Source organism: Ammospiza nelsoni, chromosome 19 (assembly GCF_027579445.1).
Source record: "Ammospiza nelsoni isolate bAmmNel1 chromosome 19, bAmmNel1.pri, whole genome shotgun sequence".
NCBI lineage: Eukaryota > Metazoa > Chordata > Aves > Passeriformes > Passerellidae > Ammospiza > Ammospiza nelsoni.
This window is the reverse complement of record NC_080651.1, coordinates 12,112,905-12,135,118: the sequence shown is the minus strand read 5'-3', so window position 1 is coordinate 12,135,118 and position 22,214 is coordinate 12,112,905. Positions and strand designations below refer to the sequence as shown.

Below are 22,214 nucleotides of genomic sequence, written 5' to 3'. Positions count from 1 at the left end.
TGAGGAGGCACCACACCTTCTCTGGGCAATCTGCTCCAGTGTGCTGTCACAGGCACAGGGAAGTTCTAACAGAGTACCATAGAATATTGGAGGGGACGCATCGAGATCGTGTTCAGGTGGAACTTCCTGTGCATCAGTTTCTGCCTGTTGCTGCTTGTCCCACTGCTGGGCACCGTGGAGCAGAGCCTGGGCCATCCCCTGACACCGCCCTGCTGACAGAGGATGAGGTGCCCTGTCAGCTGCCTCTCCTCAAGGCTGAACAGGCCCCGTGCCTGTTCTCATTAGAGAGGTGCTTCAGTCCCCTCACTGTCTCCGTAGCCTCTGCTGGGCCTGCTCCAGCAGTTCATGTCCCTCCTGTCCTGAGGAGCCCCGAACTGGACACAGTGCTCCAGCTGCAGCCTCAGCAGGCTGAGCAGGGGGGCAGGATCATTGTGAGCAATGCTGTTCCTGATGCACCCCAGAAGACCTGGGGCTGTGTAGAGACCCTGCCCTGTGCCCACACCACTAAGCACTGTCTATCCATGCAGATAACACCCTGTGCCCTCAATGGTGGCAGCTGCCTCAGCTGGCAGCCCTGGTGCCAAGCCTGGGACTGGTGGCTGCCCGTGCCTGGCACAGCACAGCACAGCACAGCCTGCCAGGGCCTGTCAGCGCTGTGGCACCGGAGCAGCTCCATCCCAGGCATGTCAGGGAGTGGCTCCTGGGGCTGGGGGCTGCAGCTGCTGCACCGTGATGGGGGGTGGCAAGGGGGTGGCAGTGCCCTTCACTCCAGCAGTGTGGGCTCTGCCCCAGGCACTCCAAGGGAATGCAGGCTGTGCCAAGGAGCCCGAGCACAGCCTGACACTGCTGCTGAGTCACCACCACCAGCAGCACTGACACCAGCCCTGCCTGCTTCCAGGCCGCAGGTCCAGACACCAGCCCGAGCACTCCTGCACAGCAGCACTTTAATTGGGCCCGCAGAGCCCTGCCCAGCCCAGCCCTCGGCAGCACAGAGATTCCTCCAGGTCTGTCCCACCAGGTGGTGCTGGGGCTGGCCCAGTGACCTCGTTTGTGGGGCTGCAGTCAGCCTGCTGCTCTCCTGGTGAGCCAGGCACTGGGCTAGAGCTAGCTTCATGCCTGCTGCCCCTAGGCAGGTGAAGGTGGTTGTGGAGAAAGCTCATGGTCCCCAGAGGAATCTGAGAACAGCCAGGGCACGCTGGCAGGAGGGAGAGCTGAAGGGCAGTTCTCTGCAAGTAGTGAGCCCCACGGAGCAGGGCTGTGAGGTGAGGCAGTCCTGCTGTGCCCTGGGGTGTGTAGGCAGGCTGGGTCCCGTGCCTCCTGCATCCCAGCAGCTCCAGGCAGCAGGAGCTCCTGCATCCCTGGGATGCAGCACTCCCAATGACACCTCCCAATAGGTCCTTGGCCATGGCAAGAGGAGGATCTTCCCCAGCACTCCATGGTCCCCCAGCTTCCAGCGCTGTGTTGTGATGCACAGATTCAGTCCCAGCTGCAAGCAGAGTCTGTTCCATCCCATTCCTTCTTGTGGACACCAAGAGGACAGAGTCCCTAAGATCCTGGGTCCCTGTCCCACACCTGCCTCCATCCTCTTCCCTGTCTCTGGGCCTCAGTAACACAAAGGCATCCCTCGGGACAGGCAGAGGAGCGTGTGTGCCCATGGCTGAGCTCTGGGTGCCTCCAGCCCCTGCCCACTGCCCTTCCCGCTGGCCTCACCTGGCACTCAGGAGCACCTGCCTCTGTACTTGTACACGGAGCGGAGCTTCTCCATGAGGAACAGCTTATCCTTCCCTTCCTGCAACATCAGAGACAGCATCGGGGGGCTGAGTGCCTGCCCTGCTGGGGCCACAGCCCACACTGGCAGTGCTGGGGCTGCGGCAGGCGGTGAAGCAGCGGGGACGGGCAGGGCAGTGCTCACGTTGGCAATCTGCTCCTGCAGCAGGCAGATGACCTTCTGGCGGCCTCTCACCACCTGGATGTTGAAGTAGATCACAGCTCTGTAATGACAGCAGGGTGGGATGGTGGCATCAGGCAGGAGGCTGAGGGACGCTGCTCCTGGCACTGGGATGGGGCACAGGGCTCTGGAGTGACACCTTGGCTCCAGCCCGCTCAGGGCTGCGACAGCAGGACCCTCAAAGGGAGAGCCTGGGGTTCAGCTTTGGCTCGGGTCCATACTCACATCAGGGCCACAGACATGAAGAACAGTAGGCATGTGTTCTCCAACAGGTGCTGGTAGACCCAAGCAAACCAGGTGATGTTGGGGTTGGACTGCTCCAGCACTAGCACCCACCTCTTCCCTGACTTGTAGATGGTTTCCAGCCCCCGGAAGGGGCCGCAGGTTTCTGATGGCTGCACCCTGAGCAAACAGACCAACAGGGCGTTCAGAGCAACGGGCAGCTGTAGCTGCTGTTAAAGCAACTGCTGCCCCCAGAGCAGGGCACTGCCTGTCTCAGGGGTCCAGCCCTCCAGGGACCCAGCCTCACTGTCCCCAGCACCCCCAGGCTGGACAAGGGGGTCCTCATCCCTGCCCCTGCACCAGGAGCAGCAGCAGGATGCGAGCGGGGCCAGCCAGCAGCAGGGAGGGAGGCACCTGCCCTGCCTGGGGCAGCCCTTCACAGCCTGCAGCTGGGCAGTGCCAGGGACAGGGGCCATGCTCTCCCCAGCCCTCCTTCTCCAGGCAGCCGGGCTCCGTGCCCTGGGCAGTGGCCTGGTGGGTACTCACGACCAGACGGTGTAGGAGAGGAAGGCAGCTGCACCCAGGAAGGAGGGGAAGCACAGCAGAGTGATGAACACGGTGCTCATGCGTGAGGCCTGCCAGGGCTTGCTGGGGGACTGGCAGTTCCGCAGCAGGCTGGTCTGTGGGAGGGAGCAGCGTCCCGTGGCTGCCAGCTCCTGAGAGCTGTGCCCTCCCTGCTGCCCGCGGGGAGCCAGCCCATGAGCTCGGGCCGTGCTGTCCCCAGGGGCTGTGCTCAGCCCCACAGGGACGAGGCTGCTCCGTGTGGCACTGCTGCAGCACAGGCTGACAGGGCACAGTGCCACCACAGGGACTTGCAGGGGGTGGGGAATCACACCTTTTTGATATAGAACAGCAGCAGCAGCTTCAGCATCTGCACAGCTGGCAGGAGCGGAGCGAAGAGAACGCCCAGCCTGGGAGCAGGGGAAAGACGAGCTTGCCTGGGTCTGAGCCCCAGGGGCACAGTGGTGGGCACAGCCACAGCACCCACAGGGCCCCTGGGAACCACAAGGCATTTGCCAGCAGAGGAAGGAGCCACGCCAGGCAGAAACGTCTCACCAGGTCAGGGTCTGCCCATAGATCAGCTCCAGCACATTTCGGGCGATGTCAAACTCCGGCCTCTGCTTTGTCTTCAGCCTCTTCTCCAGAATCAGCCTGGGTGGAAATGAACTCTGCCCCACGCTGCCTGGGGGCACTTCACACCCCACCTTCCCCCTCTGATGGCAGCAGAGCCTGGGTGCACCAGAGAGCTGGGGCCATGCAGGGATGGCACATGGGGGGGACATGTCTTGGGGTCTCTCACCTCCAGATGAGCTCCCCGAAGAGCGTGTCCAGCAGAGTGAATATTAAATCCATCACCATGAAGCGATACAGCTCCTGCCCCACACACGTCTCCCAGCACTGGGGAGACAATCAAGCATGGCATAGAACCACAGACTGGTTTGGGCTGGGAGGATCCCTAAAGCTCATCTCTCTCCCCACCCTGCCATGGGCAGAGACACCCTTCCACTAGACCAGGTTGCTCTGAGTCCTGCCCAACCTGGCCTTTTACAGTTCATAGGATGGGGCACCCACAGCCTCTCTGGGAACCTATGCCAGAGCCTCACCACCCTCACAGGGAAGAATTCCTTCCTGATATCTGACAGGGAAGATGCCACCAGCTCCTTGTGCTCAGCCCAGCCCTCCATGGCCCCGAGGCAGTGGTGCTCACCTCCTCTGTCGAGCAGATAACGCTCCGGCTGAGCCAGTGGTAGCACAGCAGGCTGAGAATCACCACCTTCAGGATGAGGTTCCTGGGGAGCAGGAGCAGTGCCAGAAGTCCCTGAGCCCAGGGGACAGAGGGGCCAAACCCCACAGATGGGGTGCCTGGCCCCAAAGCCTCCTTGCCTGCCTCAGGTGCAGAACGCTCCCTCCACCAGAGCCCAGCCAGCCCACCTGAAGATGGCCACGGAGACCTGTGTCACTGGGGAGTCCTGCTTCTCCCACATGGCCAGCAGGTTGAACAGGTGGGGCATCAAGGCATTGAGGAGGGACACCACAAGGGGCAGGACCAGCAGAATGGCTTCTTGCTGCCATCTGCCACTGCCCTGTGCTTGCTGCTCCTGCTGAACCTGGTGAGCAGGAACTGGCTGAGCGCACAGCTGTTGGCAGCCAGCTGTGGTGTCCTGGGGAGAGCAGCAGATGCCCAGGCCAGGAGCAGAGCTGCAAGGGGCTGTCCCTGCCCCTCTCCCCAGTACCCCAGCCCTGTTCCTCCAAGGCCAGGGCAGGGATCCCGGGTGACAGGGGGCACTCACCGTGTGCACGTGCTCCAAGAGGTAGTGCACAGCCAGCACGCAGCCCGACACCCAGCCCAGCGCCAGCAGCCAGGCCAGCAGCACCACCAGGCCGTGCCGCAGGCGCTGGCAGCGGCTCTGGGAGCGGCAGCGGGAGCGGCGCTCCGCCAGCAGCTCCTGCGAGAGAGCAGAGCAGAGCTGCCAAATCCCCCGCGGGTCTGGAGCAGGGCTGTGTCCCACTGCAGCACAGCAGGACCCAGAGGGGTGACGGACAAAGCACAGCAACGCTGGGGTCTGGGGTGCTTTGCTCCTCCACCTTCAGCTGGGTGCAGATGTTCTCGCACTGCAGCTTCACCGAGCGCCTCTGGATCACCTTGAAGTCCCAGGCACAGAAGACCTTGATGGCCAAGTCCCCTGTGGCACTCTTCACGCTCTCCCGAAAGGAGCAGGACACGCTGCAGCGAGGTGAAGGGCATCAGGGATGGGGGCTGGCTGAAGGGGAAGGCTGCAGTGCCACAGGTGCCCCTGACCCACCTGTAGACCAGCAGGATGCAGGTGACAAGGAAGGAGCCCCCAACACTGAACAGGTAGGCCAGTGGCAGGTTGTAGGGGAGCAGGGGGGCTGGGAGGGGGCACACGCTGCCCTCAGGAGTGGAGGTGCAGGGGTCGTTCAGGGTGGCGTTGCTGTAGTAGCCGTAGAACAGCAGCGAGTGAGTGAAGTGGCCCTGTGGGAAAGCACATGAGGGACCCACGGTGACCTTGGCAGGGCTCACAGCTTCCTGCCCAGCCTGGCACTGTGTGCCAGCCTCAGGACACAGAGCCTTGGGCTGGGGCAGCACCACTCTGTGCATCCACAGCACTGCTAGTCCTGGGGCCCAGGCTGGGCAAGGGCAAGAGCTGGGGTATCATTACAGTGGGAAAGCAGGGCTGCCCGCCAGGCTTGGCACAGCCTGGGGTGCCTGGGCCACGCTTACCGCTCCTGTGAGCAGCTCCAGCCCAGTGAACGGCTGGGGGCTCACTGATGCAGCAGGGTACACGGCCTGCAGGACCACCACGAAGGCCAGCAGGATGAAGAATGAACAGAAGTTCAACATAAGGAGTGTCTTGAGGAAGAGGAAGTAGGACAGGACACTGGAGCCAAAGCGGCCACCAATCTGCTTCAGGGCATAGTGCCCGGGCTGGGCAGCGCGGAGCAGGGACAGGAGCCTGTACCAGAGACCTCGGCAGCCCTGGGGAGAGGAACAAGGGAGAGCAGTGGGGCTGGAGCCGGCACGGAGCCCTCCCAGCCTCTGTGCAGAGCTGTGCCTGACTTACGAGGCCGACGCAGACCCTGGACCACGCGCAGGGTGAGAAGGGGTCCCAGTGCTGGGCGCGCTGCCTCACGGGGCCCCTCTGCCCGCTCAGCTGCTGCCTGCCAGGAGAGAGGGGGTCAGGGGTCCCACAGGGCCCGGGACAGCTCCGGCTGGGGGAGCCCTGCCCAGCAGGCGCTCAGGGAAGGGCCCTACCTGAGGATGCGTTTCTCCGCCAGGCTGAGGGGCATGGTGAGCAGCATGTGGCTGCACTGGCTGGGCGAGAGGCTCAGCAGCTCCTTCACCAGCAGGCACCGCTTCTCTGGGGCACAAGGGCTCGGTGGGACACGGCCCGCCAACTCACGGCCTGCCTGTCCCTAGCCCAGCACGGGGACAGTGCCAGCCCTCCTTTCGCGGTCCGGGCACCCTCACCTTGCAGCGTGGCCCTGCTGGGGTCGCTCTCCAGGTCGTAGTGGCGCAGGCTGGGCCGTGCCGTGCGGCAGAGCTGCTGCAGGGGCGGGCGGACGCTCCGGCGCCGCAGCCGCGCCGTGCGGTTGCAGTACTGCGAGATGATGGCCCCGAGGCTGCGTCCTGCGGGCCACAGCAGGGCTTGGGCAGAGCTCCAAGGGCTCTGGAGCTGGGGAAGGGGGGATGTGGGTGGCACCTACCGATGGTGCGGCTGGGCATGCTGGCCAAGATCTGCAGGGAGGCAGAGGAGTGGCTGGGGTGCTCCTCATCTTGCCTGGGCTCTGGCCAGGCCATGGCACAGGCGTCTGGAACAGCCAGGTAGGCTGGGGACTCTGGGAGGGAGAAGGCAGGATGCAGAGAGGCCATGGCTCATCCCTGCATCCCTGCTGCTCTGCTCCAGCACACAGGCTAGGTGTGTGCTCCTCCCAGAGCACCCCTTTCTCCAGGGACGCTTTCTGTGTCCCCAAGGTCTCCCCTGGATTGCCCTGCTCTGCTCTGCCAAGGCATTAGCAGGCTCCCGTGAATGCTTTGGCCCCAGCATTTTGGCACAGCTGGCCCAAGCAGAGGGAGAGCCCTGGACACACACACTGTCCCCAGCCTGCCCTGGCTGAGGCTGTGGTGCTTTACCTCTGGTCCTCTCCTGCATCTCCAGCTCCAGACCTGCCTCGATCAAGCTGCTCTGCTCCAGGATGAGCTGGTGGAACGAGGTGTGCAGGGCTCTCTCGTTGTCCGGACTGGGCTCCTGGCTGAAGGAACACAGGGACACGGTGGCACGGACACCTGGAGCCTGCAGGGCGCGGGGTCGTAGCCCATCGTACCTGGGCACGGCAGGGCAGCGGGGAGGTCACACTCACCCATCGCTCTCGGAGCCCTCGGGGACGTGCAGGGTGATGGAGGGCGGCTGGGACATCCTGCGAGGCCGGGCGGGTCAGTCCTGCGCGGGCCCTGCCGGGGTGAGCAGCCCCGCTTTCCGCCGCTCCCCGCTTTCCGCCGCTCCCCGGTTTCCGCCGCTCCCCGCTTTCCGCCGCTCCTCGGTTTCCGCCGCTCCCCGCTTTCCGCCGCTCCCCGGTTCCCGCTGTCCCCCGCTCCCCGGTTTCCGCCGCTCCCCGGCGCTGCGGGACGGAGCCGGAGCCGGAGCCGCGGCGTGCGGGCCGGGGGCAGCCGGAGCGCGGAGTCCGCGGGGCTAAACCGGGACTAACCCCGGCTCCAGCCCGGTCTCAGGAAGGAAGAGAGGGCGGATGGGGCGGTTCCGCGGCCGAGAGGTTCCGCCCGCCGTCCGGGATCCTTCGGCTCGGGCACGAAGCCCCGACCACCAGTCCCGGAGCTCGGCTCGGGGCGGCCAGGACCGGCCCCGAGAGGTCCCGTCGGAGCAAAGATCCCCCCGTGCCCCCACCGTGCTCCCCGCCCGGTGCCGTCTCCCTCCTCCCCTACTCTCCCTCTCCGCCCCGGGGCGGGCTAAGGCTGCTCGGCGCCGGTGCCCGCTCGCCCCGGTAGCGGGCACCGACGGGACGCCCCTCGGCGCTCCCGCCGCCCGGGCCGGGGGTGCGGACCTGCGGGGAACGGGGGCTGCCGAGCCCTGTCCGTCCCGTCCCGTCCTTCTTGCCGCCTCCCGGTAACGGGCGGGGGCGGCGGGAGCCCCCCGAAGCCCCCGTTTCCCCTCGGCTGTGCTCACCGGGGCCCGGCGGCGGCCGAGGGTCGGGCCGGCGCTCCCGTCCCCCGTTACACCGGGGCGGAAGGAGGGCACCGGGACAGGGTGCGGGACGGGCGCGGCGCTGAGCGCCCGGGCGGGGGAGCCCCTGTCCCGCCGGAGCCAGCTCGGCCGCCCCGCCCCGGCGTCCCGGGCCGCCTGGACCGGCCCTCCCGGGGCGGTGCCGCGCAGCAGCCGCGGCCGAACGCCATGGAGGGCGGCGGAGGCGCCTACGGGGCGGCCAAGGCCGGCGGTGCCTTCGACCTGGTGCGCTTCGTGCAGCAGCCGCAGGTGGTGGCGCGGATCGTCAGCGCGGTGAGTCGGGACGGACGGGACGGGACGGGACGGGAGAGCCCCGCCGCAGGCCGGCGCCCCTCGCCCAACGGGCCCGGCAGCCCCCAAAGGGCTCCCCCGGTCTCGGTGCCGCCCACCGGACACCGGCTCCGCCCCGCAGGTCTTCGCCCTGATCGTGTTCGCCTGCCTGGTCGGGGACGGCTACATGAGCCGGCCCGAGGACCCGCAGCTCTACTGCATCTTCAACCACAACGAAGACGCCTGTCGCTACGGCATCGGCATCGGCGTTCTCGCCTTCCTCGCCTGCATCTTCTTCTTCATGGTGGACGTCTACTTCCCCCAGATCAGCAACGCTACGGACCGCAAGTACCTGGTCCTGGCCGACCTCGGCTTCTCAGGTACCGGGGGCAGCGCGGGCCGGGCTGTGCCACAATGGCCGCCTTGTCCCGTGACGTGGCTGCCGGTGCCTGGCCCAGGGAGCCGCTCCCGTCTGGCGTGCTGCCCGCGGGCCACGCGCTGCTGCTGCTAATGCTGCTGCTGCTGCTGCTGCTGCTGCTGGTGCTGGTGATGCTGCTACTAATGCTGCTGGTGGTGCTGCTGCTGGTACTGCTGCTAATGCTGGTACAGCTGCTGGTACTGCTGCTGCTGGTGCTGCTGCTGCCACTGAGTGCCCCGAGGAGCGGCTGCCGCTGGCCGGGTGCCTGCGCCAGCCTGCACGGTGGAGCAGGGTCTGGGCCCGGGGCTGCCCAGGAGCAGCAGGACTGGCTCTGGCCCCTCATGCCACTCCCCCCCACAGGTCTCTGGACCTTCCTGTGGTTCATCGGCTTCTGTTTCTTGACCAACCAGTGGTCCTGGACACGGGCCGAGGATGTGTTTCTTGGAGCAGACTCTGCCCGCGCTGCCATCACCTTCAGCTTCTTCTCCATCTTCTCCTGGGTGAGTGAACCCCTCTGCCCCACCTGGGGGGAGAGCAGAGGGGCCCCCTGCACTCACAGCCTGGAACGGCCTTGATGCTGCTCCCCTTCTCTGTGCAGGCGCTCCTGCTCACCTTCGCTTACAAGAGGTACAAAATGGGGGTGGAGGACTTTGCTCAAAGCTACGCCGACCCCAGCCCGGGGGTTCCGGCTCCGTACTCCAGCTATCCCAACATCAGCCACGAGAGCTACCAGCAGCCGCCCTTCACGCACACGGCGGAGGCCCCGGAGGGCTACCAGCCTCCCCCGGTGTACTGAGCCCGGCTGGCTCCCGTGGGACGGCTGAACGGTTCAGTTCCTAACGCGGGGTGGGAGGGAGGGGTCTGTGCCTTGGAGGGGACGGCGGGGCGGGAGGGTGGTGGCTGCTTTGTTTGAAGGTGACTGGGCCTTTCCATGGGGTGCAGGAGGGGCTTCTGCCTGGTCCCAGAGCTGAGATCCTCACTGGAGGGTCCAGAGCCCAGTGTGTGATTTGGTGGGTGATTTGGCACACCATGATTTGCAGCTGCTGGTGAGCAGTGCAGCTGCAGGAGGTCGGGTGTGCGGGCAGCCCTGGCATGTACAAGCCTCTGCTTTTGCGGTGCTGCCTTGGTGATGGGCTGCAGTTTATGCCCCTGCCCTGGCGAGGCCCTGCCCCTGTGACTGTGCCCTGGCCCGTCCTGTCTCCAGTGCCTTTCAGCCCTGCTGGCTGCTTTCCCCCAGAGCCATCTCGCTGCTGCAGCACAGCCAGGCCCAGCTCTGCCTTTCCCCGCCTTCCCCCGCGGCTGCTTCTGGGCCAGCTCTTGCCAAAGCCCCCTCTGCCCTTCTCTAACGCCGTGCTGTGCCTTCCCCAGCCTGCACTGGAGCTGCTGGTGCTTGGATGATGTGCCTTGGGGTCTGTGGGAGCGGTGAGCACTGAGATCCTCAGCAGGGCCGTGGCTGAGGACATCCTGGAGCACTTTCTTTCCCTGGTGTGCCTGCCCGAGCGCTGCTGCGAGCCCGAGCTCCTGCAGCCTGCCCGCAGCTCCTGCCTGCACTCCAGCCACACCAGGAGCCCATGGGCATTTCTCAGGTTGTGTTTGCTGCTGTGCTGTGGTAAAGCTGTTCCCAGCAGCCGTGTGTAAGTGGGCCATCCCTGCTGGGGCCAGCGTTTGAGTAGTTGTCACTGTAGGTTGGAATAAACTTTTTCACCAAGCCACCCTGTGAGCCACCACGTGCCTTTTCAGGGAAGGGGAAGCAGAAATGCAGTTTCTCAGGGGAAGCAGAAAAGGCTCCTGCAGTCCTTCTGCCCCTGCAGGGCTTGGGGCGTCAGTGAGGCAGCACAGCCCCTCCAGCTGCTGTGCTGCAAACAGCACACTCATGCTGGTGCCTATTTTTAGGCCACCCTCGTCATGCTCCAGCCCCAGCCTGTGAGCAGCCCTCCCACCCTGTGACCAGCCCCTGCTGTCTCACTGGGCACTGCCAGGAAGCCTTAGCAGAATGCTCTGGTAAAAAAATACACACACAAATTAATTCAGTTATTTATTAAACTAAAGGAGCAGCAGTGCCTTCTCCAGCCCTGGGGAGAAGCCCAGCCTGGCAGTCAAGTGCTTGTGAGCACAATAATTCTCACCTGAAGCATGGGGGCAGCAGGGGGGTTCAGGCAGCTCTTGGAGCCTTGCAGGGCACAGGCAAACAGCAGCCCTGGACTCAGAGATGCAGAGGTCTGGCCTGGCCAGAACAAAGAGCTACTGCTCAGAGCCTGTGGGTGCTGGGAAAAAACACTTCCGCAGACAATAAGGAAACAACAACCTTCCAGAATCTGAGTCTAACAAAGAGGGAAGAGGATCCTGCTTAGAGCAGACCAAGAGTCAACCTCGAGGATTTTGGAAGGCTGAGGAGAAAGCAAGAGACATGACTGGACTGGAGAAGCAGCTCCTCAGGAGAGCCCCTTTACAAAGCAGCTGGATCTTCCCTGGAATAATTGTCTACATCTTGGTAGATGAAACTCTGGGCCTCCAAACCCCTGAGAGGAAACACAGCACCAAAGAGACAGCATCAGCCTTGAACCTGAGAAAAACTGCCCTGAATTTGGAGGAAGCTCTTCCTGGGACCAGTTCCTCCAAACAAGTCTGTCACAGCCTGCTAGAACACAGCCAGCCCTCGAGGCTCAGCACCTCAGCAGAGTCAGCTGCCAGGCCTCCTTCTGTTTCAGCAATAACTGACACCAGTAGGCAGGCTGGCAGAGAGGCTGGGGGCTGCCCAGGGCTGGGCTGATGCGTGTGTCAGTTTAAAAGCTGTGTCACAGCTCTGTGACAAGGGACAAGTTACCTCAGACTGCTAAGGAAGGAAGCTAAAAATTGCATTAAAAATACTAATGGCTGTACAATGTCTTGAGAAACCACGAATGTAGCAACAGTGCACAAGGGCTGCATTTACAGGCAGCAGAAGCAGCATGGTGTCAGCCTGAGCCCGCTTGGAGCCCTGTGAGAGCTGGCCAGAGGCACAGTGAGCAGCAGTGCTGCAGCCTGGCCCCACGGGCAGTGCCCCAGGGCGTGTGTGTGGCAGCACCAGAGACTGTGCTGGTCCCTGTCCTTGTCCTGAGATGGGAACTCGCTCTAGCCAGGCTTTTGCTTCTGCTTCCACCAGCATCAGGCCTGGCGGATCCTCAGTTGTGCTGCTTGGTGGGGAGGGCTGGACAGTTTGTTAAAGTACAGAGGGGCCTGTGCGCCACAGCACTGAGCTCCCTCGCCCTCCGTTTTCGCAGCAGTCAAGTGAAGATCTTGCGAGGGGCAGCTGTCTCCAGCTGCCTCAGGCCCAGGGGCACGTTCTCCTTGTTGTCTGGCCCGGGCTGCTGGGGCCGCGTGCGGAAGTAGCAGACTCGGCACACCGAGTGGTACTTGTCAGCTCCTCCGATCACTTCCACCTGGCAGGGAAACACGGGAGCGGCTGCAGAGCCCGGATCCCGGAGGGAGTCTCTGTACCAGCGGGACAGAAAGTGAAACAGTTTCTGTTCCAAGGGCACTCACCTCCCGCTCTGCTCCCAGCCTCTTGGTGTAGGAGGCCTCTTGGAAGCACTCCATGCACACAGCGTTCAGCTTCACCACGCTCTCCGCCAGCGGCACCAGGTTCAGGATGCTCCCAAAGGCCTGTGAGACAGCATGGAAGGTGCTGCTGGGTGGGCTCCACGAGGGTCCCAAAGCAGCTGCGGTACCAAAATGAGTGTTTTACCTTCCTCTGGAAGGTGCCATCCAGAGCAGCAACAATGACGGTTTTCCCAGTGTTGGCCATTTTCTCACAGAACTCCACAATGTCTGGGAACTGGAGGGGTACAGGACATTGTAAAGAAGGATGAGGGCAGCACTTGGCTCCAGATGCCACAGTGCGTGCCCAGACAGCAGCACAAGGAACAAAGAAAGTCAGAGCCACGTGCCCTGTCTGTGAAACGGGCTGCAGTCCCACCGTGCTGTCTGCAGGGACTACAGGGAAGGAGGCTTTGACTGTGAGCACTTTGACTGTAAGGCCACACAGATCAAACTCCCCAGGGCATGACCTCCCACCCTCTCCTACAAGGACACAGAGCGTGCACAGGAGCAGCGAGCAGCGTGTGTCCCGCGGAGCCCAGCACACCCAGCCCGGCTGTGCACTTACGAACTGGCCCTCATCGATGCCGATGACGGCGGCCCCCAGCGCCTCCTGGTACACGTCGTGGAGGAGCCCGGCGGGCAGGGCCTCCATGGTGCTCCTGCGGGCAGGGAGGGAGTGAGCCGGGCAGGCGGGCAGCCCCGTGAAGCGGGGAGCCCTCCTGCCCCGGAGCTCACCTGTCGTGTGTGCAGACCCCGGAGGAGCTGTAGCGCGTGTCCTTGGCGTACTTCACCAGCAGGCACCGGTACTGGGCGAGCTGGAAGCGCCGCACTCGCCGCATGAGCTCCGTGCTGCAAGACACGGTGTCAGCGGGCCCCAGCCCCAGCCCGCCGCCCTCCCGCCCCCCACTCCGTGCCTACCTTTTCCCGGAGAACATGGGCCCGAAGATCACCTGGGGGCGGAACGGTGCGCTCAGAACGGCGGCCAGCGGGCAGCCCCGGCTGCGCCCCGCCGGGGCCCGGCAGCCCCCTCAGCCCGGCGCGGCGCCCACACCTGCCCCCGGCCCGTGCGCGGGGCTCCGGCAGTACCGTGCCCGTATCTGGCCCCAGGCCGCGCTCGGGGCAGCACCGTGCCCGTATCTGCCCCCCGCCCGTACCCGGGGCAGCACCGTGCCCGTATCTGCCCCCGGCCCGTGCCCGTATCTGCCCCCAGCTCCTACCTGGGGCAGCACGGTGCCCGTATCTGCCCCCGACCCCTGTCCGTATCTGCCCCCGGCATGTACCCGGGCCAGTACCGTACCCGTGTCTGCCCCCGACCCGCATCTGCCTCCGGCCCGTGCTCGGGGCAGTGCCGTGCCCGTATCTGCCCCCATCCCGATGCCCGGCAGCGTTGCCGTACCCGTATCTGTTCCCACACCGGTGCCCCGAGGTGGCACCTGTACCTACCCCCCCGGCCGTGCCCCGGGGCGGGCGCGTACCTGAATCTGCCCGCGGGGCCGGCTGGGGGAGCCGGGGTGGACACCGGGCACCGTCAGGCAGCTCATGGCGGACTGCCGGCCCGAGCCCGCGCGCGCCGAGCCGGCCGGGCCCGTCAGCCAATCGGAGGAGGCCTCTCCCCCACGCGCCGCAGCGCCAGCCAATCGCGAAAGAGTCTGCACGGCCGCGCGGCAACCCTGTCCAATGGGGGTCATGGGCGCCAAAATTTTTATTTTCCTCGGCCCGCAGACTCCGCCCTCCCGGCCCCGAGCGACCAATGGGAGACGGCCCCGCCGCCGGGCTCTGGCCTCTCCTCCATGATCTGGCCCCGCCCCCGGGCTCGGGCCTCGCCTCCGGGACAGCCAATGGGAACGCGCCCTCCAGCCCGCCCCCCCTCAGGCCCCGCCCCTCGGCGGGCGGGCGGCCCGGGAACGGCACCGGGACTGGGACCGGGGACGGCACCGGGATCGGGACGGGGAGCTTCACCGGGAACGGGACCGGCATCGGGAGGGGGACAGACACCGGGAGCGGCCCCACGATGGGCGGGTGGCGGGACATGTCCGCGGAGGTACGGCGCCGGGGCAGGGCAGAGCGCGGGTCCGCTCCGGGCCGCCGGCCGGGGGTGCTGGCGCTGCCCCGGCGCTGCCCCGCCGCCTCCCCGCAGGCGCTGGAGGACCACTACTCCCCCAGTCGCTGGTCCCCCCGCCTGGACCGGGACGCCATCATCGACGCGCACCTGGCGGTGACGGCGGCAGGTGGGGATCGCGGCACCGGGACCGGGGCTGCGCTCGGTGCCACGGCGCCGTGCCCCACCGCCTTCCCCCGCAGGAACCGAGCGGGCCCGGGCCAGCGGGCAGACCCTGCTGCACGTGCCCTACGGCGACGGGGACCGGGAGAAGCTGGACATCTACTTTCCCACGGAGCCTTCCGAAGGTGAGCGTCGGGGCGGCGGGGCCGGGAGCGGGAGCGGGCCGGGCGGACACCCGGCTCACCCCGCTGTGCTGCGCAGCCTTCCCGGCGCTGGTCTACATCCACGGCGGGTACTGGCAGTGCCTGAGGTGAGCCGGGCTGCCGGGATGGGCTCCTCGCGAAGGGACCCCTCACCGACTCTCGCTGACCCCTCTCCCGACACCGGGGCTTGCTGCGGGACACGGTCTGGCCGGTCCTCAGCGGCCCCGCAGCTCATGCAGCATCTCTCTCCGCAGTAAGGACGACTCGGGGTTTGCAGCCCCGCCGCTGGTGTCGCAGGGGGTGGCAGTGGTGGCGGTGGGCTACGACATCGCCCCCAAGGGTAGGTGCTGCCCTGCAGAGGCTGCGGCTGCCTGCGCAGCCAGCGCCTGCAGCCCTGCCCTTTGTCCTCTGCTCAGGCCACATGGACACCATGGTGCTGCAGGTGCGCCGCAGCCTCGCCTTCCTGGTGCAGCACTACCCCAGGATCAGGTGGGCAGCTCCCGGGCCGGGGCTGCTCTGTGGGAGCGGCCGGGGGGCTTCGGCACCTCGGCCCGAGCACTGGGCAGCGCCTGTGGCCACAACCCCGTCACTGCACAAGGCAGCGGCTGGCGGATCGGGAAACATCTGAGCTGACACATTCGGGCTGTGCCACCTCCTCTGCACGGGGCAAAGCGTGCCCAGGTGTCCCCAGCTGTCCCCAGGTGTCCCTCTCAGCCACTCCCTCCTTCCAGGGGCATTTACCTGTGCGGACACTCGGCAGGGGCCCACCTGGCGGCCATGGTGCTGTCCACAGACTGGACGGAATTCCAAGTGGTGCCAGATATCAAAGGTAGCGTTGCCACGTCCCGAACAGAGTCGGGAGGAGAACAGGTCTCCATGGCTGGGACAAGGCTGCGGGGCTGATTATGCTCAATATGAGGTCCCGGGGCTGTGGGAGCACCCAGGCTGCAGCTCCTCACCTGCAGCTCCTCCTCTGCCCCAGGAGCGGTGCTGGTGAGCGGCCTGTATGACCTGGAGCCCATCCTGCACACCTACGTGAACGATGCTCTGAGCATGAGCCGGTGAGCCCACAGGCTGTGGGACAGAGCACGGGCAGGGGTGCCGGTGGCTCTGCAGCCCCTCTGCCCCTGCGCCCGCCCAGCAGGGCAGTCCTGCTGATGGCACAAAGGGCTGCATCAGCTCCACGGTGTGGCTCCTGCAGGGAGGAGGCCCAGAGGAACAGCCCCATGAGACTCGTCACCCCAGCCGTGCCACCAGCCTGTGAGGTGCTCGTGGCTGTGGCCCAGCATGACTCCCCAGAGTTTCGCAGGCAGTCCCAGGAGTACAGCCAGGTGAGCACCAGGTGGTGGCAGGACCATGGCCAGGTGAGCACCAGTCAGCCACAGGAGTACAGCCAGGTGAGCTCCCCCAGAACCCTGCTCGGCTTTGGTGGGGACACTGCTCCAGGCAGCCCTCACCAACTTACCCGGCTGGGAGGAAGAGCTTCTGTGCGGATCCAGAGCAGTTTCTGCTCACTGGAGGTCCTGGCCAGGACATTATTCCTGCTGCTTGTCCGGGGCAGGGGGAGCTTGGGGTCCATCCTACACTCTGCTCTGTCTGCAGGCCCTGCGTGCAGCAGGCTGGTCTGTCTCTGTGCTGGACCTGGCTGGTGTGGATCACTTTGATGTCATTGAGAGGCTGTCAGAGGACAGCTACGTCCTCACTCAGGTGGGCAGGAGGGCTGTGCCAGGGTGGATCAGGTGGGCTGCCACCTCCCTGAGGAGAGGTGCAGGGTCAGGGGTTTTCACAGGGTTTGGTTCCTCACCCCAGGTGATTCTGAACATGATTTCAAGAGCATGATGGCACCTCAGCAGTAGAGAGATGGGGACCATGGCCCTGTGTGGTGGCACCTCAGCAGTAGATGGGGACCATGGCCCTGTGTGGTGGCAGTGGGCACCTGGCATCCCCTGCCTGCTGCCCCCTCGGTCTAACACAGAGCCACAGCTGTCTCAGACCCACACTGTGCCCTCTCTGCTCAGCCCAGCCCAGGCTGGTGCCCCTTCCCTGCAGTGCCCCTGCCCACTGGGGCAGAGGAGACTGAGGGCTGCAAGGCTCTGACTGGGCAGCCGGACCATGAACGTTGATCCCTCGGTGTCCTTTAAACGGCACATTGGCAATACAAATAAAATGGGAATTACTGCTGCCTGGGGTGGTGCTTCCCAGGGAGGCAGTGAGTGCACACCCGAAGCCACTGCTGCTGAGAGAATCCCTTCTTCCAGTGCAGAGCTCTGGGGCTGGCTGACCCAGAACGTGACAGGGGGGCCTGGGGAGCCCACCTGCTGCTGTGGGACAGAATCACATAGGCCTCTGTGAACGGGAGTGACACAGACGTCTGGGCCAGGCTGGGCTCACGCTCTGGGACAGTCCTGGCCAGACACAAACCTTGGCACTGTTGTGCAGCAACCATGGTCCTGTGGCTGAGACGGTTCCATGTCCTCAGGAGCAACTGTCCCTCCGTGGGGATATTGGCTGTGATGATGTCCCTGCTGCAGAGCAAGGAAAAGAGAGAAAACACCCCGCACAGCGACAGTACCACCAAAAGGTGTTTATTTTGTGCACTGACTGCCTGAGGGGCTGCGGTCTCCGCTGGGCTGGGCTCACACTGGTTTGTCAGCCTGCCTGTGAGGGCTGATGTCATGTTTCAGATGGCTGGGGACACATCTGGAGCACAAAGGGGCCGCGCCCACTGCTTGCTCTGGGCTGCCCGAGTGCCGCAGCTGCGGGGCTGGCACAACGCTCAGGCTCCCCCCGTGCCTGGAGGCGCTCGATGCAGTCCCGAGGCCAATTCCTCCTGGCACTTCCTGGCCACAAACTCCAGCTTTCTCCTGGCGAGCTCGGTGCCGCGGGCCGAGACGTCGCGGTGCCAGACGGCGCGCAGGGCCCGTGCCGACCAGGGCAGCAGCAGGACGCTGACAGCCCGCCCGGCCTCAGCCTCCTCCTCCTCGCTGACGGCGCGCAGGCGCTCGCAGAGCTCGGCGGGGCACGGCCAGGCCCCTGGCACATCCAGCATCACGATGTTGGTCTCCACTGCTGCCAGGCTGACGGAGCACAGGGGAGAGTCCAGCGCCTGGACACCTGCGGGAGGCCCAGGTGTGCAAGCCCACTGCCCAGCCACCTGGAACAGGCTACCTGCCCTTCCCAGAGGTTCTGGGGGAAGGAGAGCCCTTTCTCCCGCATGTGGTACCAGGGTCACTGAGCACAGCACGGGGACGGTCATGCCATGATCCTGGCACTGCAGCCAGGTGAGGATCCCAGCAGCATCCTCACCTGGCTGGAGACCCAGTGTGGCCGTGCAGGGATGTGCCCAAGGCACCAGCAGCAGGGTGGTACTGCTGGGCTGTGCCAGGTGTGCTGTTACAGCCCAGCACCCTCGGGGCCCTGAGGTACCTTCTGCAAAGCTCCGGGCGTGCTCGTGGTCCCTGCTCAGTGTCTCCTTGGCGTGCTGCAGCCCGAGGAGAGCGGCGGCCGCCAGCACCCCCGCCTGCCGCATGCCCCCTCCCAGCAGCTTCCTCACGCGCCAGGCCTCGGCCACAAACTGCCCGCTGCCCGCCAGCACCGCACCCGCCGGGGCGCCCAGGCCCTGCAGAGCCACCGCCGGCGTCACCCAGCTGTGCCGGGCCTGCCAGCTCCCCGCCTGCCAGGGCTGCTCTCAGCCCAACACCTGCAAACAGGGCAGGCTGCGGCTTGTGCTGGCCCCTGCCAGCCCTGCTATCCCTCCCCACACAAGCAGACCTTGGAGAAGCAGAGGGACACAGAGTCACAGTGCTGGGCAATCTGGGCTGGCTCCACGCCCTGGGCCACTGCTGCATTCATCAGCCGTGCGCCGTCCATGTGCACCCGCAGCCCGTAACGGTCTGCAAGCCCGCGGACCTGGTAGTCAGGGGGACAGCTGGTTTGGGAGGGACCCTGGGGCATATAGTGCCACCACCACGAGCCATCTCTGAGCTCCAGTGTCCCCGCAGTGCCATTGTGCAGGGCCCAGCTGCCCACGCCGGGCAGGACTGTGCCAGCGCCGTCTGTGGGCTCTCACCTGCCTGAGATAGGTGAGGGGCAGCGCCCGGCCGCCCGCCGAGCTGTGCGTGTTCTCCAGGCAGATGAGCTCAGGACGCGGGTGGTACCGGCTGCCGTGGGCCTCGCGGATGGTCAGCTCCAGCTGCTCCAGGTCGAAGGTGCCATTCGGCAGATCTGGCAGTGCCTGGGAGTGCACACCGGCGACCTGTGCCCAGGGCACGGAGAGCGCGGAGCTGACAGGGGGCAGTGGTGGCGCACGGCGTCTCCAGCCCTCTGTGCCCTCCATCGGGTGTGTCCAGCCTCACTCGTGCTGCAGCCCGTGCCTCGGGACAGCGATCCAGGGGATGCCCTGGCAGCGGATCCTCCGCGGGGCCGGGCCCTGGCAGCCAGCGGAGGGCAGCACGCGGCCGCCCTCCTGCACTGCCACCAGCGCCACCAGCGCCACCAGCGCCACCAGCGCCACTGCCGCCGCGCTCACCTGCGCGGCCCCGCCGTGCTCGTAGACGTGCAGGTGGGCGTCCCGGCCCAGGAAGAGCTGAGCCCCCCTGCGCTGGCAGTGGCACATCACTGGGGGAGAAGGGCAGTGAGGGAGGGGACGGGGCAGCATCCCCAGCCGGGGGGCACGAGGGGCTGCGAGCGCAGTCCCGGACTCACCGGCGATGAGGTTGGCCATGGTGGCCGTGGGCACGAACAGAGCGGATTCGGTGCCCAGAGTGGCCGCGGCCCGGCGCTGCAGCTCTGCGGGAACACGGATGTCCTGGGAGGGCTCGGGGACCCCCGGTGCCGGCTGCCCCCGGTCAGGCAGGGACCCGCGGGGGCCCGTTACCCCCATTTCCCCGCCCACCGTTCACCGCCGGGTCCTCCCCGTAGTCGTCGTCGCCCACGGCGGCGCGGGCCATGGCCCGGCGCATGGCCGCACACGGCCGGGTCACCGTGTCGCTCCGCAGGTCCACCACGAGCGGCTGCCGACCCCCGGGCCCCCCCACGGGCCCGGGCAGCCGCCCCCGCCGCAGCGCCGCCCGCATGGCCCGGACCGCCCCCCGCAAGGGCTCCCGGGCGGGGGCGGGATCGCCCTTCCTTCCTTCCCGGGAGCGCGGGGCGGGAACGGGCAGCGCCTCCTTCCCGGGAATACGGGGCGGGAACGGGCAGCGCCTCCTGCGCGGGCACCGCCTCGGAGCGCCGGCCCCGCCAGCCCCATCCCTCCATCCCCACCTCACACCGGTGGGGGCTGCCCCGGCCCTGCGCTGCCCCCCGGCCCCTCCCTGTGCTGGGTGTCCGAGGGAGGGAGCCAGGGGGATCCTCTTTCCATGGCTGAGCCAGGGGGATCCTCTTTCCATGCCTGAGCCAGGGGGATCCTCTTTCCATGGCTGCGCAGGAATCGCTCCCGCCCCGCTGCTAGGAGGCTGCCCCGGGGTCTGGGCGCTGGGAGCTGCTCCCGCTCCGGCTGTGTCTGCCCTGGCCGCAGCCGATTGCCCTGGCGTGCCCAAAGCCCGGTGGCACCGCAGGTGCGCTGGCGCTGCAGCGGAGCTCTGGGGTCTTCGGGCAGCTTCACAGATCTCGGCACTCTGCCTGCTCTGAGGGGACCCGGGAATTGGGGGATTTCTTGGCAGGAATCCCCGCTGCCCCCCGGCAGGAGGGCTGTGTCCAAAGCAGTGGGGAGACCCCCTCGCCTCCCCGCGCTGGGCTGGACCAGCCGGACCGCACTCCCTGCTCCCAGCACGGGGGGCACCGCTCTGCAGCGCCCAGCGCCTCTCCCGGCCTTTGCAGGGCACCAATAGGGCAGGTGCACCCATTAAGGCGCCTCTGCCCCTCAGCCCTGCCCACCTGGGGATGCTGTGTGCTCCAGCCCGTGCCATGCCGCTGCCTTCTCCCTCCCTCTGCCACGTGCCCCCCCAGCCTTGGCTGCCCCAGGTCCCCCATCCTGAGCCCCCGCAGCCGCCCCGCTGGTGCCCATGGCCCTGCTGTGCCCCTGTCCATGAGCCCCTCCCTCGGTATCGCCCCCCGCGCTGTCAGCCCGCAGATGAGTGAGCCATAAACAGTCCTTCATGAGACGTTTCTCACACGCAGGGCCACATGTTAACAGTTTTACTTTATTTACTGCCTCCATTTCCTCTTTGTTCCAGGAACTTGTCCTCCAACTTCAAGCTGCTCATGATTAGGCAAAAAGGCCTCTAATCTCCCCGATCTGATTTACCGTCATTGAGAGCAGACGCTTCCCGTTACTGGCCCTGGACCTGGGAGCACGGACAGCTGAGCTGTGCCGGCTGCTGAGCCCAGCTGAGCCTCCCCAAAGCTGCCCCGCCGCACACGCCGCCTTCCCGGCAGCTTCCCCTTCCAGTAAGCGCAGCCGGTCAGGTGAAGGGCTGGGGAGCAGCAGTGCGGGGCCCCGGACAGGGATCCCCCCGGGCAGGGCAGCCTTGGAGCCGCTCTCTCTGCCTGGAAGGGGCGGATGGCCGGAGCACCCCTCAGCTTGGCCTTCTCAGCCACTCACCCATCCATTCCCATGGCACCTGATGGGCTGGTTGGCTGCCCTGGTGTGCCCAAAGCTGGAGGGCAGCTCAGGGCTCTGCTGTGGGCAGCCTCCCCAGCCCAGTCAGGGTCCGCAGTCGAGCAGGGGCTCCTTCACTGGGCAGCAGCCGCAGCTTCTGCAGCACTGCGCAGCGTGGCTGGCTGTGCTCCCCAGAGCCCCTTGTCCTTCAGGCCCGTGCCTTTCCCTGGAATTCGCTCTGGGACCTGCCTGGGGGTCCCCCCTTGGTACCAGCACCCAGCAGGGCCACAGCAGGGCCAGCACCAGGACCATGGAAGCACTTGTGGCCTTATGTGGAGCGGCTGAATGGACACCAGGGGAGCTGGGCAGAGGGTGGGCAGTGCCAGCGTCTGGCCAGGGGCTTGGCTGGCAGCTGGGCACTAGCAGGGGGCTCACCCAGGACCACACTGCACCACAGGACTGCAGTCATCACCTGCCCACGCCAGCCTCTGTGGTGGGCTAAGCCCCTGCCCCGCTGGGCTCAGCTCCTGCTCCAGCCGTGCCTCCCCGGGGCTAAAATTAGCAGCTGAGGCCTGGCTGGGGAGCCGGGAGTGGAGCCCAGATCCCACCGCGGAGGATCGGGTTTCCCCCCTCCCTACCACAGGCCTGGCAACCACTGGGGCCGATTCCCGGAGCTGGGCCCCCCTGCTACCAGCCCCACTGGCAGCCCCATCCCAGCCTGCCAGCCCCAGCCGCTGCATCTGCACGTCCCCAGGGCTGGGCCTGGCACATCCCGGCCGCAGGAGGGGCTGTGGGATGGGGGAGCACGGTGCTGCAGCTCTCGGGGCACCACCGGGCTGGGGCTGAGCCCTCTGCCCTGGCACATGCACCTGGCTGCCCTGGCACAGGCTGGCAGCGGGCTCTCAGCCCTGCGCAGAGCGTGGCTGGGGCCATGGAGCTGTCAGTGCCCAGGCAATGCCCCGGGGGTCTCGTGCTGGGTGCCCAGGGCTGGCTCAGGAC

General features: G+C 66.2%; 5 protein-coding genes across 12 annotated transcripts; 2 read left to right on the top strand and 3 right to left on the bottom strand.

The window, feature by feature from the left end:
- Positions 1 to 927: 927 nt before the first annotated feature.
- On the bottom strand, positions 928 to 8,052 carry TMC6 (transmembrane channel like 6). The gene is made up of 21 exons (XM_059485927.1): positions 7,930 to 8,052; positions 7,112 to 7,168; positions 6,885 to 7,003; positions 6,458 to 6,589; positions 6,222 to 6,380; positions 6,006 to 6,111; positions 5,815 to 5,911; positions 5,475 to 5,729; positions 5,035 to 5,225; positions 4,817 to 4,955; positions 4,522 to 4,677; positions 4,163 to 4,338; positions 3,939 to 4,020; positions 3,531 to 3,628; positions 3,287 to 3,382; positions 3,066 to 3,141; positions 2,717 to 2,850; positions 2,174 to 2,350; positions 1,913 to 1,991; positions 1,711 to 1,789; positions 928 to 1,519 (listed from the first exon to the last, which is right to left on the bottom strand). The coding sequence occupies exons 2-20, from the start codon at positions 7,165 to 7,167 to the stop codon at positions 1,718 to 1,720; spliced, it is 2,400 nt and encodes a 799-aa protein (XP_059341910.1). The 5' UTR covers position 7,168; positions 7,930 to 8,052; the 3' UTR covers positions 928 to 1,519; positions 1,711 to 1,717.
- Positions 8,053 to 8,134: 82 nt separating this feature from the next.
- On the top strand, positions 8,135 to 9,514 carry SYNGR2 (synaptogyrin 2). Its single transcript, XM_059485928.1, has 4 exons — positions 8,135 to 8,259; positions 8,399 to 8,636; positions 9,035 to 9,174; positions 9,273 to 9,514. The coding sequence occupies exons 1-4, from the start codon at positions 8,155 to 8,157 to the stop codon at positions 9,468 to 9,470; spliced, it is 681 nt and encodes a 226-aa protein (XP_059341911.1). The 5' UTR covers positions 8,135 to 8,154; the 3' UTR covers positions 9,471 to 9,514.
- Positions 9,515 to 10,700: 1,186 nt separating this feature from the next.
- TK1 (thymidine kinase 1) lies at positions 10,701 to 13,807 on the bottom strand. Of its 2 annotated transcripts, none has more exons than XM_059485795.1 (7): positions 13,729 to 13,807; positions 13,172 to 13,203; positions 12,989 to 13,102; positions 12,819 to 12,912; positions 12,399 to 12,488; positions 12,197 to 12,316; positions 10,701 to 12,093 (listed from the first exon to the last, which is right to left on the bottom strand). In XM_059485795.1, the coding sequence occupies exons 1-7, from the start codon at positions 13,792 to 13,794 to the stop codon at positions 11,938 to 11,940; spliced, it is 672 nt and encodes a 223-aa protein (XP_059341778.1). In that variant the 5' UTR covers positions 13,795 to 13,807; the 3' UTR covers positions 10,701 to 11,937. The 2 variants fall into 2 exon arrangements, with proteins under 2 accessions (XP_059341778.1, XP_059341779.1); XM_059485796.1 differs by having other exon boundaries at positions 12,001 to 12,116.
- A 351-nt stretch (positions 13,808 to 14,158) lies between these two features.
- AFMID (arylformamidase) lies at positions 14,159 to 16,895 on the top strand. Of its 4 annotated transcripts, none has more exons than XM_059485824.1 (11): positions 14,159 to 14,294; positions 14,391 to 14,481; positions 14,555 to 14,659; positions 14,736 to 14,784; positions 14,932 to 15,017; positions 15,094 to 15,166; positions 15,409 to 15,506; positions 15,660 to 15,738; positions 15,879 to 16,074; positions 16,280 to 16,384; positions 16,487 to 16,895. In XM_059485824.1, the coding sequence occupies exons 1-11, from the start codon at positions 14,265 to 14,267 to the stop codon at positions 16,514 to 16,516; spliced, it is 942 nt and encodes a 313-aa protein (XP_059341807.1). In that variant the 5' UTR covers positions 14,159 to 14,264; the 3' UTR covers positions 16,517 to 16,895. The 4 variants fall into 4 exon arrangements, with proteins under 4 accessions (XP_059341807.1, XP_059341808.1, XP_059341806.1 ...); XM_059485825.1 differs by having other exon boundaries at positions 14,176 to 14,294; positions 15,879 to 16,008; XM_059485823.1 differs by having other exon boundaries at positions 14,230 to 14,481; positions 15,879 to 16,008.
- Positions 16,896 to 17,241: 346 nt separating this feature from the next.
- LOC132081884 (uncharacterized) lies at positions 17,242 to 19,845 on the bottom strand. 4 transcript variants are annotated; one of them, XM_059485834.1, is made up of 7 exons: positions 19,572 to 19,845; positions 19,382 to 19,465; positions 19,206 to 19,294; positions 18,747 to 18,932; positions 18,449 to 18,586; positions 18,104 to 18,296; positions 17,242 to 17,791 (listed from the first exon to the last, which is right to left on the bottom strand). In XM_059485834.1, exons 1-7 carry the CDS (start codon positions 19,750 to 19,752, stop codon positions 17,454 to 17,456), a joined length of 1,209 nt encoding a protein of 402 aa, XP_059341817.1. In that variant the 5' UTR covers positions 19,753 to 19,845; the 3' UTR covers positions 17,242 to 17,453. The 4 variants fall into 4 exon arrangements, with proteins under 4 accessions (XP_059341817.1, XP_059341816.1, XP_059341815.1 ...); XM_059485833.1 differs by having other exon boundaries at positions 19,206 to 19,465; XM_059485832.1 differs by having other exon boundaries at positions 17,242 to 18,296.
- Between the last annotated feature and the right edge of the window lie 2,369 nt (positions 19,846 to 22,214).

Bases quoted from the DNA above. Each gene is read 5' to 3' on its own strand.
- TMC6 (XM_059485927.1), bottom strand. From the start codon at position 7,167: ATGTCCCAGCCGCCCTCCATCACCCTGCACGTCCCCGAGGGCTCCGAG. The intron at 6,112-6,221 runs GTGAGGGTGCCC...CTTGTGCCCCAG, and splicing joins CAGCAGGGCCACGCTGCAAG to AGAAGCGGTGCCTGCTGGTG. The intron at 3,142-3,286 runs GTGAGACGTTTC...CCCTGCTCCCAG, and splicing joins TATGGGCAGACCCTGACCTG to GCTGGGCGTTCTCTTCGCTC.
- SYNGR2 (XM_059485928.1), top strand. From the start codon at position 8,155: ATGGAGGGCGGCGGAGGCGCCTACGGGGCGGCCAAGGCCGGCGGTGCC. The intron at 8,260-8,398 runs GTGAGTCGGGAC...TCCGCCCCGCAG, and splicing joins TGGCGCGGATCGTCAGCGCG to GTCTTCGCCCTGATCGTGTT. The intron at 8,637-9,034 runs GTACCGGGGGCA...TCCCCCCCACAG, and splicing joins GGCCGACCTCGGCTTCTCAG to GTCTCTGGACCTTCCTGTGG.
- TK1 (XM_059485795.1), bottom strand. From the start codon at position 13,794: ATGAGCTGCCTGACGGTGCCCGGTGTCCACCCCGGCTCCCCCAGCCGG. The intron at 13,103-13,171 runs GTAGGCACGGAG...CGTGTCTTGCAG, and splicing joins CCCATGTTCTCCGGGAAAAG to CACGGAGCTCATGCGGCGAG. The intron at 12,094-12,196 runs GTGAGTGCCCTT...TTTCCCTGCCAG, and splicing joins GGCTGGGAGCAGAGCGGGAG to GTGGAAGTGATCGGAGGAGC.
- AFMID (XM_059485822.1), top strand. From the start codon at position 14,265: ATGGGCGGGTGGCGGGACATGTCCGCGGAGGTACGGCGCCGGGGCAGG. The intron at 15,167-15,408 runs GTGGGCAGCTCC...CCCTCCTTCCAG, and splicing joins CAGCACTACCCCAGGATCAG to GGGCATTTACCTGTGCGGAC. The intron at 15,507-15,659 runs GTAGCGTTGCCA...CCTCTGCCCCAG, and splicing joins AGTGGTGCCAGATATCAAAG to GAGCGGTGCTGGTGAGCGGC.
- LOC132081884 (XM_059485831.1), bottom strand. From the start codon at position 19,752: ATGCGGGCGGCGCTGCGGCGGGGGCGGCTGCCCGGGCCCGTGGGGGGG. The intron at 19,466-19,571 runs GTGGGCGGGGAA...GTGTTCCCGCAG, and splicing joins GGAGGACCCGGCGGTGAACG to AGCTGCAGCGCCGGGCCGCG. The intron at 18,587-18,746 runs GTGAGAGCCCAC...CCTGACTACCAG, and splicing joins CCCTCACCTATCTCAGGCAG to GTCCGCGGGCTTGCAGACCG.